The 18301-nt window shown below is 41.5% G+C and overlaps 2 protein-coding genes across 8 annotated transcripts in view; one reads left to right on the plus strand and one right to left on the minus strand.

Annotated features, from left to right (window-relative positions):
- pag1 (phosphoprotein membrane anchor with glycosphingolipid microdomains 1) overlaps positions 1-18301 on the plus strand; it is a 95428-nt gene that overhangs the window by 32743 nt on the left and 44384 nt on the right. The gene's annotated exons all lie outside the window — the stretch shown is intronic.
- On the minus strand, positions 9280-16864 carry LOC105930382 (inner centromere protein-like). 6 transcript variants are annotated; one of them, XM_036145216.1, is made up of 4 exons: positions 15435-16864; positions 15189-15347; positions 14082-15101; positions 9286-9581 (listed from the first exon to the last, which is right to left on the minus strand). In XM_036145216.1, exons 1-3 carry the CDS (start codon positions 16147-16149, stop codon positions 14101-14103), a joined length of 1875 nt encoding a protein of 624 aa, XP_036001109.1. In that variant the 5' UTR covers positions 16150-16864; the 3' UTR covers positions 9286-9581; positions 14082-14100. The 6 variants fall into 6 exon arrangements, with proteins under 6 accessions (XP_036001111.1, XP_036001109.1, XP_036001110.1 ...); XM_036145218.1 differs by lacking the exon at positions 14082-15101 and having other exon boundaries at positions 9280-9581; XM_036145217.1 differs by lacking the exon at positions 9286-9581 and having other exon boundaries at positions 13258-15101; positions 15189-15297; positions 15544-16864.

Consider the following 18301-nt stretch of genomic DNA (forward strand, 5'->3'; position numbering starts at 1 on the left):
GCATAACAGCGAGGGGTGTAAATCACCAGCTTTCTCACGATACCATGATATATCGGTTTGTTTGGAGGGTAATACGATGTTTGCCAATATCACAAAGTCTGTTACGATTTCTATTAAATTCACTTTACCAGTCTGTGATCGATATGATGTGATATCATCTGCCCATCTAACACTTATTATGACTTATTATGATATCAACTCACAAAAACTTTTATTTCTAAGCTCTTCCCGGTATCAGACATTTAAATCAAACGTACAATTATAAAATACCACTACTACTGCTACTACTACTACTACAGTTTGTGATTTGTAAAGCCTTTCTTCGGAAAGTCGTAAAGATCAAGATTTATATGTTCCCCAAAATTCATCTGAAATAAACGTTCTTCACATTGTCTTCGTTGGGGTGGAATGCCCTCGAGCATTCTCCTCCTAAAAATTCTCAGCTGGGGCTGGATTCATCCACGTCACGAACAAACGAACTTTTGGACACCGGATGTTTGGTACAAAATTAGGAAGGTTGAAGGTTGACATTTTTTCCCAGCATGCAGCTACATTCCCGCAGCCTCTGGAGAGCCCGTTTGGACCGCAGCGTGTGGTCAGAAGGAGGAAACATAAAGGGCAGTCCCAACAAACTCCATCTTTTTCCAGATGTGGCTCTCGTCTTGCGGCCTCTAAAGAATCAGATTGAAGCTATGCGTGCGGGTGGCCTGTTTACATTCCCCTGATTCCAGTGGGAAACTGGCTCTGTGTCCCGTTCCTTTTGCAGCTGCGCCAGGAAAGGTTCATACTCTGTCTTTGCATTTATGTTTGAAGTTTTCCCAGAGTGCTCACATTGACACAAACTTCCTAAATTATGTTTCAAATGTAAAATGATCAAATATTAATTCCAAAATGTGTTTATTTTATTTTATTTTGTAATATCTGGGTTAAAAGTGTTGCGTGCTTGGAAATAGGTTTTCTGATCTCTCCTCAGATCGCATCCCGTTGATGTCTAGGAAGTCTTATACAACATGATTGTTGTTAGAAGTGAGGGGATTTCACGTTATATTTGGACTGAAGCAGCTTAGGGGAAAACTGTCAATCTTCTCTCTGACCCTGTTCATGCTATTAATTCCTCCTTAAGGCTCTCTTGAGCCTTGTTTTCTCAGCTGAACATAAACTGGTTGCATTTTCTGTTTTTAAAAAAAATCTATACATGACTGAAAACACAATTTGTTTTCTAAGTATAATTTATAGAGGGTAGTTTTGCATTTTGTCAAATATATCTGAGGAGGAATACACACAAACGGTTCCCATGCATCCATTTAAAGGCAGGGATTCTGCTTCCTTTTATCTGACAACTCCCCCTGAGAGATGCCAGCAATCTGCACCAGAGATCAATGCCCTGAAAGCCTGACACAAAATATTTCTCTGTCGCAGACATGAGGGAAGCTCTTAAGTAGTCAAACATTAGTCATAATGATGGTCTGTTGCTGTTCTCATTTAACTTAAAACTACATTAGTAGGAGAACATCATCAACCACCAGCGGCTCAAACGGGGAATTAATGCATTAAGCTGGTTCTCTGGTGAAATTTATGGTAAACGTGCCAAGTTCTGATAATGGCCCAATATTGGCCATCAGCTGCTATGATAACAAATAATGACAAAATAATGCTTGATCTCAGGCACACTGAGTCTCTATCTGACCATCTGGTAAGCAGTCAAACGTCGTGTTGAGACTTGCAGCATGTAGCGACAGTGGACAGTAACCTGCATTGTGTCGTTGACTTTGCAGCGATCTCTCATACTGAGCATGCATGTAGCAACAGTGGAGAGGAAAACTCCCCTTTAACAGGCTGGGTGTGAACAGCGTTCAGCCACGACCGACTGGGGGTTTGAGAAGACGGCGCCTGCACACAGAGCGCAGAAGCACTGATGCAGGAGTGCTTTTCGATGTGAGTAAGTGAAGGATAATGGCTTCATCTAGGAGAGAAGCTGGACATATAGTTAGTGGCTGTAAAAGTTCAGCCAACAGCTATGTCTAGTAGAGAGACGGGGTTAAACACTGAGACAGGACCAAATGGATCATCTATAGGAGAAAATAAACTTGCTGGCAGCAGTAGCTCCGCCGATGCCAGGGCTGCAGTCTGAGAGCAAAGTGCTTTGTTGGAAACATCTGGAACAATCAGATCCCAGATCTCTGATGGAGCTTGATGATTAAGGGCTTTATATGTGAGAAGGAGAATTTTTAATTCCATTCTGGGGTTTAAAGAAAGCCAATGGAGGTTAGCTAGTAGGAGGAATATGATTTCTTTTTAATTCCTGCTGCCGCGTTTTAGATAAGCTGGTGTCTTTTAACTGCAGGCGGGGTAAGCCCTGGACAGAGACCTCCAGTCCATCATCAGGCCAAAACGTGTCCGATCACCCTATTATTACAATCAAATTGTGCTCTCATTATTTGGCTTCAATATCCAGGTGCAAAAGTGCCACTCTATCTCCTCCACACTTCTTCCCAAATCATCCCTCCGCGGTAACCCGAATGGATTTACCGTCGGCCACCTCAACTTGCTTCAAAGCGTCGGAGTGTGAAGGTGCCTCTGATGAATCGCTGCGCACCGAGTGATTTAATGTATTCTTCATCTCTCGCCCCATCTTTCTGCCTCCGTCTCTCTGTCTGTCACTCGCTAATTGGTCCGTCTCTATTCGGGTGACTCTGTCTAACACGTGTCCGTTTTTCAGTGCGGTTTCGAGTGAAACACTCGAGTGTGTATGCGAGCCTAAATAATTGTGTGTGTGTGTGTGTGTGTGTGTGCGTGTGTGTGAGTGAGTGACAGCAGATTGTCTGCCACCAGCAGGCATTCTGTTTACTGCTCCGGTGCACATTCAGCTGCTTCATTTGGTTTCAGCTCTCCCTCGGGACACGCTGAGCCAACCCCCATTAACTGATTTGAAAAGGACTGTTGCAGTCTCTGCCTTTTCTGTGGGAAGAAATTCTGCCATGTTATGAATTTATTATACACGGTCTGGCCCTCTTGCTCACGTCGAAGAGCGGTGCCGACGCAGAGAAAGCCAATTGTTCGGGGGCAGAAGTTTACAGAAACGACTCCAGAGCATAATCATGTCTGCCTCTCTATACCTGGAAACAGCCCCACAATAAAAAAAATAAATAAAAAATAGACGAGGAACTGGTAATATTAGTGTCATAAAGGAAGACTGAGCATTGCATGCAATACTTTCGTACCACTCCTAACATTATTGTCTGCATGTAATCTATTAAAGACGACTACTTCCTGTTGTGCGTTTAAGAACAGAGCCGAAAACGTTCGATCTTTGTTTGCCTAACCCAAAAACTGACAGGTTGTTTTAGTGATTTAAAGACAAGCATGTGGAAGAGGAACCTTCAGGACAATGGTCCAACCGAAGGTTCTTCTCCACCCTGATGGGAACAGGACATTAAAAACTAGAAATACGTGGTTGATAAGGTTCATAAAACTCAACCGCGGCTGGAGCAGAAGGTCAAGTTAAAGGTCGAGCATCAAACAGGACGCATCTAAAATCCCAGCTCAACTTTAGCAAATAAAATCTACAACCGTTTAATCCCAGTCAGCCGGTTCGTGTTCATGTTTTAGCATAGTGGGGAAAGCATTGAGAGCACTGGTTAGATCATAAGTGATAATCAAATGCCACATTTATTAGCTATGCTAATAAAAAAAAAACACCATGAAGCATTTAGTAAAGCAGACATAAAAGTGTTGGTCACTTGTGAATAACTCTGGGTTTTTCAGTCAAAGTTTTATTGGGATGTTTCACACTGACCGTCCGTTAATTTGTACTCACGTTGGCAAGTAATGATTTAGAGTACCTAGAAAGCAAGTTATCAGAGTTATCTTTAGCTCCCTGTCAGTTAACATCTATTTTTTAATGTCACAGCAGTTGATTCACAGTGATGTTCGCATGGTCAATGCAATAAAAATAAAGCAGCTCATAGGCTGAAAGTAATTAAAAAAACTAGGTGATAGTATTAATAGTTTTCGGTGCATGTTGGATGTTTTCACTCTAAATGCTGAGCTGACCTAAGCGCTTGTGCGTTCTTGGTGTCTTTTTATGAAACAATCAATCAGTTCAATTTCCTGTATTGTCCGTGTGTACTAAACGACAGACAGCAATGCATGCCAGTGTTTTTCTGGGATCTACAACAATTTAGTGTGAAAAATGAGAAGAGATGATGGAGAATGTGTCGATTGAATCACAACCCTTATAAAACATACATGCATTATTGTAAAGGGGGGGGGGGGGGGAAAGCACAGAATTGTGAGCCAGAAAGCTGTGGACCAGTCTGGTGATTGTGATCTTGCCTTTCCTGTTTGCGGTTCATAGAGATGGTGTAAGCAGCCTCTGATAGTCGCTGCTCTGATGCAGTTTCTGGATAGAGGGTTGGGTTGAATGAGCGGATTTTTTTGGGTGGCCTCACCGGCAAACCTTTTTTTGTTTCTTTTTTTTTTTTTATCTGATATAAATTAAAATAAAACAGTGATTTATTTTATATGGCGGAGCAACCTAGAGGTTTTCTTCTCTTTCTGATTTTCTGTTACTGAAAGAAAAATTGTGACCCGTATAAACAGGAAGTCGTTCAGTGTGAATTTTCCAAATCCAGTCACTTACTTTCACATAGAAGCGCTCCTTTTTAAATTTAGAGAGACAGAACCAACTCTTTTGTTTTCTTTAAATTGATTTTAATTTCCCTTCTCCCTGTGTTTCCTCTCGGCTCTGCGTAACTCGTCTCTCCCCGCTGCCCTGAATTACTGTGATGAACTGTGACCAGTGAAATGAAAAATCAAACGGAATCATGAAAAAGGTGAAGACGGGGGGGTGGATCTGTCATGTTTAATCTTTTAAGAGCTGCTCGTGCATTTTCACGTGCATGTGGAAAAAGGACCAGAGTAGGAATCTGCAAGTTGCATCTGAATGTCTTGCAGCAACCCACCCCCCTACCCACTGTGTGACTGACCCCCGACTGCTGCAGCTGCTGATTGCAGATGTGCCCTTTGAGGCCCTGTAGGCTTCCATATTTTACCATATCTTTACTGGATAACTCTACAGCGTTCTTCTGTGGAGGGAGATAAAACTGTGGAGGTGGAGTGCAGAAAGGTGAGGACAGGAGAAGGAATGGCGATGGAATAAAGCCACAAATAAAGCCACTCTACGCTTTAGTGGTGTTTTATTGGTTCCAAAGGGGCCCGTATTGCTCGGCCCACCCGGGTCATCTATGAAGCGTAGCCCTGCTGCGATTAGAGCCTTGTAACGGTGGACCCCATTTCCATTTCAGTCGCTCTTATCCTCACACACCTCTCTTAATTCCCCCTGTTGCCTCGTGCCCTTTGTCCAAAAGGCTGGCGTCACGCGAGGGAGATAAATGACCCCGCTGCTTGGCCATTTCCAGAGCAGCAGCGCCTCCGGGTGTGGCAGAAACACTTCAAAGAATCATTTTGGTGTATTTCTTATTGGTTTTTTTTTGTTGCTTTTGACAGCTTCAGTGTGCGGGTTTGTTCCGTGTGCGTCAGCTGGAGCTCGAACGAGCCCGTTCGTCTGCAGGCATCTGTTGCGTCTCATTAACAGCTTTTACAATGAATTACCGCCACGGATTTCTCAGACACACACACACACACAAACACCATTCCATTCACCCTGATAATCCCCTTATCTTTGCAGCTATTCGCCCCCTAATGGCCGCTGCCAATGAATAATGAGGTGGTCGTATCTGCTGCTCGTTCGCTCTAATGCTAATCTGCATCTCAAGGTGAGAATAATGGAGAAATCTTATGCGTGCAGTAGTCCCAGCGCTGAATAAATCGGCTGTATCCTTGTCGGGGTCGCGCGCGTGGACGTGCATCTGCTTATGTCGGTGCTGGTGATGCTTCGCTTCGCAGCCGATGAGAGGGGTCGGCCTTGTACGGCGAGGATCACTTAAAAACAAGACAGCACTCACGTTCGCTGTTAGACAATTTAGAGCCGGTCCTGAAATCTCAAAGTTAAACCGTCTCACCGTCTCCCCATGAGAGGATATGCTTACAGTGTGAGTGACAGTTCATGAAATCCCAATAATATACGTCTTTTGTTGTTTTCTTTTTACACGCTCCACGCCTCCATTTCCATATTTTGATATTACGCCTGGCTGCTCAGTTTAATTGCGGAACGCTGTTCAGTTTGTGAGCATGAAACAATGCGTTGCCGTGTCGGAGACTCAATCTGGCTCCCCTCATTAAGTTTCGGTTTTGCTAATGTTCGCCGTCTCTCGCCAGAACCCTTGAAGTTTGTTTTTTTTCACAGTTTATATCACATCCTAACTGTAACTTTTCATGCGTTTGATTGGGGTTTTGTGTGACAGTCCAACAAAAAGCGGTGCATTGTTGTGAAACTGGAGAAAAATGGACAATTATCTTTATAAGAATAAAAAAAATGTAAAAATGTGGTGTGCATTTGTCTTCACACCTCTGAGTTGATGCTTTGTAGAACCACCTTTTGTTCTGACCACAGCTGTAAGTTTTTTGGGTTTATGGCTCAACCAGCTTTGCACATCTAGAGGCTAAATTGGTTTTTTTTTTTGTTGTTTTTTTAGATTAGTCTTTACAAAATGGCTCAAGCTCAGTCCGGTTGAGAAGAAAGTGTCTGTGAATCAGTTTTTTACTGTCTTTTTACACATTCTAAATTACATTTAGGTCTGTTTATTGAGATAAAATTGCGCAGATTTCACTAATTAGGCGATTTCTAAAACCAGTTGGTTGCACAGAATTTAATTTGGGCGTGTCAGATGGTAAGAGGGCTGAATACAAATACGAATGAATACATTCTACGCTTGTCCGTCACAAATCTTTTACATTAAGGTTTGCTGCTGTACACTTAAAAAAATATGACTTTTGCAAGGGACTGTATCAGTTGAATTTCCCCCTTCCTGTTTTTCATATTCGGAGGCCGTTTACAGCAGCAGTAGTTTGCTAAAAAAAAAAGGGCGAAGCTCTTAACACCGACGGGGCACTTCTGCTTTTTCAAGCCGAGAAAGCATGTGAAAAAAAAAAACCAGTGAAGTTATAGGATATATCGCAGCAATTCCAATGCAGCTGTTTATTATGGTGGTTAAACACGGGAAGACAAAAACAGAACTGAATTTTAGATTAAAAGAGGGATTATTCTTCGCATGGCCTTAGTTCCTCAGACACGCCTCACTGCGCTTAATTTATCACAGTAATTATTTACAGGTTTAAAAGGTAAAAATGGTAAAACGTTGGTAGAAAGTATGAGCGAGGGGGGGAAAAAAATCCTCCCAGAAGGACAAAAGGGAATCATATTTCAGTATAATTTGATTTATGTACGTAATAAAAGCTTTTAAGAAAAGAGGCATTACAACCCCGCAGCTAAAGCAAATTATGACCAATCCAGGAGGCAGCACATCATTTAAATCACAGCTTTATTCACTTTAAACATAGAAGCCCGTGTTTAGTTGTGTTTTGGAACAAATGCGCGCAGGACTTCAGGGTCAGACGGGTCCTTTAAAAAAAAAAAAAAAAAAGCAAAGAGAGGAAAGCAGGAAATGGCGCTTTCCCATGGGGCTGTCGGGCTTTAACTGGAGGCAGATTGAGCAGACGCTCACAAGTGTTTACACAATCGCTGCACATATGCAGCGAGCCGCTGTGGACTGTAGCAGCCCTGCGAGGTCAGGACAGGTCAAAGCAGGATGAAGACGAGCAGAGCTTCGTCATCATGCCACGAAGAAAATGGACACGCCGTTGATCCGTGGCCTGGTAGCTGGACATTAATATTTCTTAGTTCAGAGGATGCTCTTTGATTATTAACCTTTAACCAATTTAGTCTTTTTGCAAAAAACTCTTAATTCAGTAGTTGTAAAGATGCAGTAGAACGGCAATATTTCTAATGGGTCACTAACTAAATTGATCAATATACACTCACAGGGGTCATAAATCTCATATTAATTTATTTTTAAATTGCGGAGTAAAGATCATCCAGTTTCAGTTATGTTTAGGAACAAGAAATTACTTTATTTTCTGATCTAAGCAACATGCATACACCCCCCCCCCTCTCCTGTCAGCGCGGTGCTACCACTGCCATGCCCGACAGTTGATACAGTTTTCTGAAGTTTCTAAGCTTGATTCCCCCAAACATTAGACCTATTTATCATTATTTATTATTTCCACAGGCATTTATTATTATTGGTCATTGTGGCCAATTCTAATCTGGCTCTGATCATAAAAAGCTTTCTGCAGAAGCCATCTGGCTCGTCCATGTGGACAGCTGAAAATCTCCATCAGGCCTGAAGGTGCTGATTATATAGTAGCGGCGTCTGTCTTGCTTGGCAGCCTCGCCGCTGACATTGATATTCAACCCGCTTCAGCGTGGACAGCTACTTCCAGTTCATAGCAGGCTTGAGCCTCGATGGTTCCTGAGTTGTTCTTGAACGTACAACCTGGCCTAGTTTCCTTCCCTCTGAGAAAAACAGCTTGGATCAGATGGTTAAAACAGCAGGGAGGCCAGGGGATGAGCAGTGAGGATATTTTATTATTACCATGAACTATCTTGAACTGTCTTAGTCATCCAATGATGATGATGCTAAACTTTTTAATGTTTCCAAACACTGTCAGTAATGATGATATCATCTTTGCTGTTTAAACTCTTGTTCCACTGCTGGGTCGGTGAGAGCATCACTAAATTGTGCTAAAAGTAGGAAAATATGATTTAATGCAATATTTGAGTCCTGTTTAGCAGCTTAGTTACGCTACCGAAGATGATTGTTATAGCTAAATAGCCTGTTTTATTATAGGTAACATTTCTATTTTTTTATTTTTGAACACTTACCACTACTTTTGGTTGTCAATAAATAAAAAACATAACCATGTTGTGCTAAAAACCTAAATATACAGTCCTATTCAATAAATTAGAACATTATTGAAAATGTATTTCAGTAACTCAATTCACTATGGAAAGCATGTTGTATTGATTAACACTGATTTGTCTTAATGCCTTTTTTTTTTAGTTAGTCCTGATTTTTTTCCTACGTCTAGCTAATAGAAAAACAGCAATTAAGACAAAGAATTTTGCATCAGACCAATAAAAAAAGGGAAATTTTTTCATGCAGAAATGGGGGCTCTCATTCAAAAGTATGTTTAATACCAGCCTAAAGTTGTTGGTTTTTAAAGGTTTCTTTTAATCAGACAAACAAGCCTCTTACAAATGCATTTCTAATTTATTGAATATGATTGTATATTGCCCATCCCTGAGTCATGCCTATGATGAATGTATGCACGTTTGTGACTGGAACAGTAAACAGGTGATTTCTGGAACTGAAAAAGTTTGTTAAAGCTAAATTATTGAATCAATGTGTCACTTCTCATGTGTTATTTTTTATTAGAAATGAGCTAATTAAGATATCATCCTCATCATGTTTGATCAAAATGTAATCCAGAGTTATTCTTTTAGCTCACAAAGAAGGAATCTGGTGTTAGATCTTTATCCTCTTCATCGATCACAGGCTCTCTATAACAATCAGTCAGCTCTGCTTCTGCTTCTTCTCCCGTGGTGCATCCCACCGCCTCTAAACAGTTCAGATATTACAGTGATTGAAGTGAGTGAATTCTTCATGCACAAACCTTCATCTTATCTGGGCACTAGTGTGAACTTTACAACAGCATTTTAAAGTATTTTGGCGTACCCTGGTATTCCGTTTAATATTCTTACTGCAAAACGCCAATCAATACGAACGTTGCTGCTATTAGGGGCCGCTGCTGCACGTTGTCGACGCAACAGGGCCATAAGATTTAGCATCAATACAGCAGATATTGTATTTGTAACACGAGAGCTGCAGAAAACGACGGGGAGCCTTTTTAAATTATGCAGTTTCAATATTCCCATTTACGGGAGGATGGATCAATTCCTCATGCTAAACCAATAACCGTTAGGCTGGCCGGCGTTACCACAGCAACACTGATATGTCCCTTGATGAGAAGCACCTGTTTTCCACCTTCCTCTCTGTAGCACTCACTCTCATACACAGGGTGGGGAGGGGGGGGGCATGATTTAGTGAATCAGAGTGAACTAGATTACACGCGTGATGATGCTTCTGGCTTCACACCGGACAGTTGGGGTCCGTGCTCAAGATGCTTGTGTTTTAATAGGGGGAAAAAAGAGACAAATTATGTGCCTGATTCACAAGATTTTGCTGTGTCTTTTTTTTGGTTGTTTGTTTTTTTTCTCCAGATGATTACAGTGTCTCTGTCAGGGCAGGGTGGCTTTTGGGCTCCAGAATGTGTGGAGCAGTAAATCATCGAACCTCCCTGGGGATGGGTGTGTGTGTGTGTGTGTCACTATGGCTACTGTATCAGCCTCAGTGTTTGTTCTGCTTTCCTGGGTGTTTTTTATATTTCTCTATGTTGTCATTTCTGCTTTTTATTTTTTGCCTTCTCTTCATTTGTACATCCGTGGTAATCTTGGTCTTTTTTTTCCCCCCTGCATCTTCTTCATTCCCCTTCTTTATTCCCATCATCTTCGTCGCTCCCTCTTTCGCGGCTACACTCCCCAATTCCTCGCCTCCCCTCCCCCCATTATTCTCACCCCCCACCATCCACATTGCCCTCTGGCCAGGACACAATATATTCAGTGCTATTGTGCATCCATGCTGTTTCTGATGCTCATATTATAGCCTGTTGGTTTCAAAAAGGGCAATCGAATTTAATTAACAAGCAAAAATGAAATAGAATACATAGATTTGCTAACTATTAATTCATCTTAGCCAATGAAATGGCTCAGTAATAAATATACAGGTGTACCGTTCTGTAAATGACTTTTTTGTAATCTTTTAAAGTCGTGTTAACCAATGGTTTTCCTGGATTTCTGCAGGTATTTATTTTGGGCTGATATACTATGAAGTAATTTAACTGATCTTGTGATGTATTGATATTTATTTTACTAGACGATCAATATCTTAAAGAAACAGAAAAAGAAATCTGGCCATGGCCTTTAGTTAATCATTGACTGTGTGTTAAGTTTGCAGCTGATATCTTGTTGGAAATTATATTGCTGGAGGTAAGCAGTGATGTTGAATGTTTTTGCCATGTGAGCCAAATTCATAAAGTTGGAAGTACTCACAGAAATTATATTTTTTTTATTACCAGATTGAAAATGCAAAAATAATTTTATAGTCTAAAAAGTAGTCAGGTTTCTTTTCCCTTAGAAAATGGATCTGTTTTTTATATTAAAGAAATGCATAGAATTTCCTAATTTTGGGGGGACACTTTTTTTTGTTTTTTGTTTTAGCATGTGCTCTGCAACAAGAGCAGAAAATGGGGTCACTTTCTTCAGAAACATTTGCTGCAACCTTTAATAAATAAATCATTCCAAAGGTCGCAGACGGTCTCCGGTCGCACTTTAGAAACCACTGAGCTATGTATTTATTTTATGTCCGTCAAACTAATATCTTTTTTGTATTTCAGTTTTTGTATATGATGTGGCATGGTGGCCTTTCTTACAGTGTTCTGACTTACTACTATACATTTATGCCAAACCGCATGAAATGGACCATCTACAGCGGTAAATTGAATTACAAGTGTCCCAACTTACGAGTTTACTGACATACAGTATGTCTCCGCTGTTTTTATACTTTGACTTTAAAGCTAAAATTCTCCTTATGAGGCAACTTCAGAGGTCCCACCACTAGTGGGCACCAAAGAGAGCGTCACAACAAAACAGCTACAGATGCAGCAGCACACAGAGGAAATAAGAGGTGGCTATCTTTATGAGAGAAAAAGGAAACACTGGAAATGTGGGAGAAACTTTTTCCCGTTGCATCTCAGTGTGCGAAGGCACTATTTAACGACGATTGTCGAACTCGTTTTAGAGACATTCTGAACGGGAGGATGATGAAAAAAATTGGACAGGTTTTAATTGAAAAACCCTGCAGATGAAAGTGAGGCAAGTGTGTCAGAAAAGACAAGAATCCACAACTAAGATTCAGTTATCCAGTTCAGCCTTTCTCCTCCACCTCCGTTAGCATCTTCATGCCGCCTGATCTCGGAGGTAAATTCTGTACATTAGAATGTACATGAAACCATTTTATTTTACCCAATTCTACTCAATAGTGTTTTCATACAGTACAGTATTCGTTATGTATGAGTACATTTATTCAGTGTTTTTTATATTTTGAATGATGATTCAATATATTTCAGTGGAGAAATTTGATTTGACATGCGAGTAAAATGACTTAGGAGCTCCATCACAGAATGAAATAAACTCTTAAGTCAAGGCACTATTGTATTTCTATTTTTGGTCTAGTCTAAATTTGAGTTTGATACACATTACTATAAAAGATCTACAGTGTAATTTGTAGTTTGCAGTTTTAAACTGCTGAAGAGGTTCAGATATTGCCAATTAATAACCACCATGACAAAGGTTCCTCCAGCAATAGGTTAAATTCTGATATGGATTGATTAAAAAATGTTCTATGAAAAGATACTGATTAGCAACCTCATGTTAGCTTGGTGTAATATTTGTTTTATCTACCATTTAATCTGGCTATTTTACACATCTGGCCTTTCAAGGTACATTAAACACGCATAACATGCTAATTTCAACACTTTTATTTAAAACTAAAGTAAATACAATTCATATTTTTGGCAGCCGCTGCCATTCTCTATTTATTTTGACAGCATTGGAAAACAGGGGTAAAACTATGTTTAATACTGCATTTCCGAATAAACCTTACGTTGTTGTTGTGACTGATGGAGTGCAGCGGAGACAAAGGTGTTTTCAATCAAAATGGAAGATAGAAAAATGATTATGTTGAAGTAAGGAATGCTCTTTAGAGGGTTGCGGGTGACTCTGAAAAAAGCTGTTTTAATTTCGCCCTTTAAAAGGACAGTTAAATCATTCATCATTCGTCCTCCTCTTGTAGCTCCTGAGCTGACCTGGCCAGCTGCTGTTTCGGTCAGTAGCGATCATTCATCCAGGGGTCCCGGACGTCCCCCTTCAGGCTTGTAGCCTGTAGCCTCAATGCTGTTCCAGTTTCATTTAGTGAGTTTCTCAGTGCGAGGTGCACAGTCACACCAAGCGATGCCCAGGATGCGCTAAAGGTGGCATCTGTGTCCCCTAAAGACACCTGATACATTTGATTTTTCTGGTTCTGGACCTCACTGTCAGCGCATCGTGTCTTTAGAGAGAAAACGCCACCCCAGGGGATCTGAACGGTGGAGTTAGTGACATTTATCAGCTATGGTGAAGAAGACCGACGGTATGGGGGAGACCCAACACGACCAGTCTGCCATCATGGCTGCGTGAGGCTGCTGGCTCCCTTCTCGGTTGAGGCCCACCACCAGTACATTCCTCATCTGCTGAGGTGTACTCTCATAGCCTTTGCCTTATCTGGACTACTGAGGCCTAACAAGACAAGGACTAAAGGAGTGAAGCTATTTGCCCATAGCTGGGACAGTGGCTGACGGGTGCAACACCAGGATTGCACCGCATCTCTAGGGTCCACTGTAGCTCCAACACCCCTACAGGCCTGAGACTGGAAGGTACCCAGTTACAGTGTGTGGCCACCAGGAGGCACTGCAGGGGTCTAGGCGATGGAGAGGCTATGTACTGGCAGCAGGAGACTAGCACACTGGCCTCCTCTTTTCACCCCACAGAGAGGGGTTAGCCAGCTGCAGCAGCTGAATGCAGAGCTGCAAGCAGGAAGCAGCATGCACTTCCTGCAAGCACCGCTACACTACTGCAGGAGACGCTCCACACACATCCATACACACATGCAGGCGATTTTAGTGTTTGTTTTTTTTTTTTTTTTTTTTTTTTGCTATAAAAAAGTAAAGCCTTTTTAGTGTTTACATGCTGACTTTTCAGGTCAGTTTGCAAGCGGTTCCAGGCACGAGGTGCCGCCTATTTGAATGGATTTTTAAAATTTCCCCTTGAGGGGTTTTTGCTTAATTTTTTTATTATTATTATTATTTTTAAAAAAAAATTGCCTTTTTTTGCTTTTAGAAACAAGCACAATATGAAAAAATGTGACTTGAATTTTTTATTTTTATTTTTTTCTTAGGAAGATAACCTTTTCCTAGTTTGGTGCACTAGATGTGTTCCTGTTCTTCTTCCATGTTTTTGGTTTCCTCACAGCCAGAGTGTGCCGGAGTGTTTTCCAGAATCAAAGGGTTTGATTTTGTCCCTTTGCCTGCATCCTCCATGTTTTCAGGATCAAGGTGAATTATCTTGGGCAGTTCCTCTAAAGTCTTATTGTCCATGGGAGTTACTTCGGTACATTCACTGATCTCTGCAGGTTCACTGATCTCTGATAAGGTTTCTTCTGAGACCTCCTCAGGATCCATGCTTGCAGGCTCAGGAAGATTTATTTCAGGGATGGATTCGTTCTGCAGGCTCGGTTCTTCACACCCAACGATTTTCCTTTGCGAGTTAGTGAGATCTTTTTCGTCTTTAAGCTCCCCACAGAGCTGAGTGTTGACTCCGGTTTGCTTTCTGACTTCAGCTTTCATTTTCTGCGGCTCTGTAGTGAATTTCTGCTGGAGATCATCCTTCTCAGCTCTAAGGTTCTTGATGAGCTCCGTGTTCTTATTTTCTGTCTCCAAATGAGCTTTCTTCTCACTTTTAATCTCCAGCTTGAAGGCTTCTGCTTGCTGTTTCAGGGCAGAAACCTCAGTTTCATACCTTGAATTTAGTTCCTGGTATAAAACGTTAATCTCGTCCATCTTGCTCTGCAAACATCTCTCCTTCTCTTGCAGGCATGTGATCTCTTTTGACATGTTTTCTTGGAGACGGTCCTTCTCAGCTCTCATATTGTCGAGAAGCATAAGGTCCTTCATTGCTCTCTCCAAATTAGCTTTTTTCTCGTGATCTACCTCCTTCTGATATGTTTCGGCTTGCTGATTTAATGCAGAAACCTCTTTTTCATACTTAGAGTTCAGTTCTTGGTAATAAACTTCAGCCTGATCTAGTTGGCTCTGCGTCTGTTTCCCCTCCTCTACCAGCTGTGTGATCTCCAATAAGATTGTCCGATAGAGATGGTCCTTCTCAGCTCTCAGGACGTTGATAAGCTGTAGATCCTGGTTTGCTCTGTCTGAATCACAAAATTTCTCCTGATTTATCTCCCGCTGACATGTTTTTGCTCTCTGTTTTAATGTAGAAGTCTATTTTTCATACTTACTTTTCAGTTCTTGGTAAGAAACTTCAGCCTGGTCTAGTTGGCTCTGCGTCTGTTTCTCCCTCTCTTGCAGCAGTGCGATCTCCAGTGACATTTTCTGATAGAGATCGTCCTTCTCAGCTCTCAGGTCATTAATAAGCTCCAGGTCCTGCATTGCTCTGCCTGAATTAGAAATTTTCTCATGATTTATCTCCTGCTGATATTTTTCAACAAGCTGTTTTAATGCAGAAGCAACTTTTTCACACTTACTTTTCAGTTCTTGGTATGAAACTTCAGCCTGGTCTAGTTGGCTCTGCGTCTGTTTCTCCCTCTCTTGCAGCCGTTCGATCTCCAGTGACATTTTCCGATAGAGACCGTCCTTCTCAGCTCTCAGCTTCTCAAGGAGCTGTTGATCCTGCTGCTCCACCACAGCAACACCAGCCTCACATTTAGAGCGAAGCTCCTCGTAGGAAGTCTTGATTTCGCCTAGTTCTTCTTGGAGGGCATTGCTTTTCTCTTTCTCCGCCTGGATTTGTGCCTTAAATGCTTCCTGGTCGCGGATGTAGGCCGTCTTTAATTCCACAAAGTCGTTTTGCAGCAACTTCTTCTGCTTGTATTTCATATCGTCGTACACGATGGAAGAGATGGCGGCAGGGTCAAGTGTCGCCGAATCCCTGAACTTCTCCACTCTCATGAGTTCTCTCTTCGTCTCTTTGCCCATGTTGATGTGCATCTCTTTGAGACGCTTCTGCTTTTGCAGCTGGAGTTTTGTCTCTTCCAGCTCTGCCTCCAAACACGCCACCTTTTGGTTCTCTGCGCTCCACCTGTCTCTCGCCACATCCAAAAGCGAGTGCAGCCTTTGGATTTCTCCGTGTAAGAAATGGACGGGAGGAGGATGAAACCTGGCTTGCTGGTTTTGTTGATTTCCCCATCTACCCTGAGGTCTCACCATGCCATTGTCGTGTCTCTGCCTCTGATGAGACATTTTTCCTCAAATCGCGATCGTTAAAACCGTTCTTGAACTGCAAATTGTCGACTCGAGAAGAGCTTTGCGTACGTTTGATCTAGTCGGCGATATGGTAACCAACGACAAAAAGACAGAGCCGTGTTCCATCTGTAGAGTCGGTGACGGTCTTAGGATTTTTCCGTTGATGTCTGGAGAACGCCAAGCTGTGTTCCAGGATTCCACCTGCTGTTATGATTTGTTCTGGTTTACATTCAAAATCCTCAGAGATTCACCTGTGCTGTATTCTTTGAGGAAGTTCTTGTCCATTCCAATATCTGTGCATTCTAATTAGCATTTTCGGCCTGTTTAGTCAGACGTTTATTTTGTGTTTCTGGTGTCAGTAATCACACTGCATGATGGGAAAAGTAAGATTGATGGGGAAGAATATTTGTAATAAATAATGAACACAATAAGTTTGGAACGGTTGTTCTATTTTAACAGACAGCTATTTGTTTTGTCATCTTCATTTTATTTATATACATGTGAAGATGTGAAACAACAGGTGAGATTTGGCTAAGTTGATGTGCTGTTAGTAGAAATGATGAAATATGTTACAGTAAGAGCATCAGCACATAAAACGAAAGTAACTTTAAGTCATGAATGAATTGTGTTTGTCGGAGCAGAGCGCCGATGATGAGAAAGGTGTTACCCAAAACATAACCATCAAACCCACCTCAGCGCGCCGGTCTTTCACTGCCGGGCTCAGATTTCCAGGCCTTGGTGTATTTACATAATTTTGGTTTATTTCATATAGTTTTTTTCTTTCTTTCTTTTTTTTTTTAAAGTTGAGTTTTCCTTTCTGTTTGACTTCTCCAGTCATGTTGTCTCTTTTGCGTTGCCCAAGGCCGTCAGTCCAAGACATAAATGATCAATTTTAATCGATGCACTAATTAAACAAAAGTAGTAAATGTATAGCACCGTTTACGTATTGAGTAGACGACACATTTAAATGTTTTAAAATGATGTATTAATAGTACATTTCTCAATTATTTTATTCAGCCTCGAAATCGCACGGTTAATGCAAGGTTTGTTTATTTATTTATTTTAAGAAATTCTGTGCTGCAATCAGTCAAGAACTGCTGCAGCGGCTCATAAAACAGATCCTAGCGTCTAACTGGTTACGCTGCACAGCAACACAACTACAGACCAATCATAGTGACTGTTGAAACATGGCACCGTATATCCTCCGCTTGAGACACCCAGAAAATACCAGGCGTAGCTCACAAATACAGATGTACTTATTGATGTGCTACTTCTCAAATAGTTTAACGTCACAGAGTCATCGTCTCTGATTGTGCGGCTTTAATCGCCTGTTTTAAGAGGACCTGAATCCCCTTTCCGGTCCATTTGTCCTCGCCACTGCTGGCATCTAAACGGGTTGTTTAGCTCAGAGGTTCTTTGTCGGTCCAGTAGTAAACGCCACCTGCGGCCTAATGGTCCACAAGTTGCTTTTAAAATGTCTCTCTGCGTTGTTTTTTTTTTTTTTTTTCCCCCACACACTCCTCTGTGGTGCCACAAACAGTGCTGATGGGTTAGAAGGCGATGTTGCCATGGTGACGCCGTACCATGAGCAGCCGGTGATTATTCTGGTTTGAGCGCCAGGCGAGACGCAGGCGAGCCGGCGCACAGTTGCCGGATAGTGACACCTGGACAGGAGCCTACCAGAAGCTCTCTAGGGTGGATTTTATTATTTTTATTATTTTCAGACACAAGTCATAGAGGACCTGACAACATGTCAGCCTCGTGTATTCCTCTAGTGTTTTATTATGAGCCAAACCTTATTATACGGTGAGAAAAATCACTGAGCCCTGCTAGTTTTATTATTTTAGCTACGCCGCAGCAGGGAGCCAACAAGAGAGTGTGCATGTTAGTTATAACGTGTTACACGATACTGTTGAGCAGTGATGTCACCTAGCTATTATCGTCTCCGTTTCCTGACTGATCAATATAGTTGTTCCCCTTGTGTCATCTTGTACTCTTGTTTACATGGCGACTGCTTTTCAGTCAATCTGTATATTATTAAAATAAGTAAACGGAACTAAATTATTTTCAGTTATTCGCTTTAAAAAGGGAAACTTTGAATATCACATAAGACCAAAAAAACAAAAAAAACAAGGATTTGTGATATAGA

The sequence above is a fragment of the Fundulus heteroclitus genome, chromosome 13 (genome assembly GCF_011125445.2).
Source record: "Fundulus heteroclitus isolate FHET01 chromosome 13, MU-UCD_Fhet_4.1, whole genome shotgun sequence".
Taxonomy (NCBI): Eukaryota; Metazoa; Chordata; class Actinopteri; order Cyprinodontiformes; family Fundulidae; genus Fundulus; species Fundulus heteroclitus.

What these genes read in the sequence shown, in the direction of transcription:
- LOC105930382 (XM_036145216.1), bottom strand. Translation starts at nt 16,149, where the DNA reads ATGTCTCATCAGAGGCAGAGACACGACAATGGCATGGTGAGACCTCAG. An exon ending in TTCATACCAAGAACTGAAAA is followed by an intron (nt 15,348 to 15,434) that starts GTAAGTGTGAAA and finishes TTTCTAATTCAG; the next exon opens with GCAGAGCAATGCAGGACCTG. An exon ending in TTCTTACCAAGAACTGAAAA is followed by an intron (nt 15,102 to 15,188) that starts GTAAGTATGAAA and finishes TTTGTGATTCAG; the next exon opens with ACAGAGCAAACCAGGATCTA.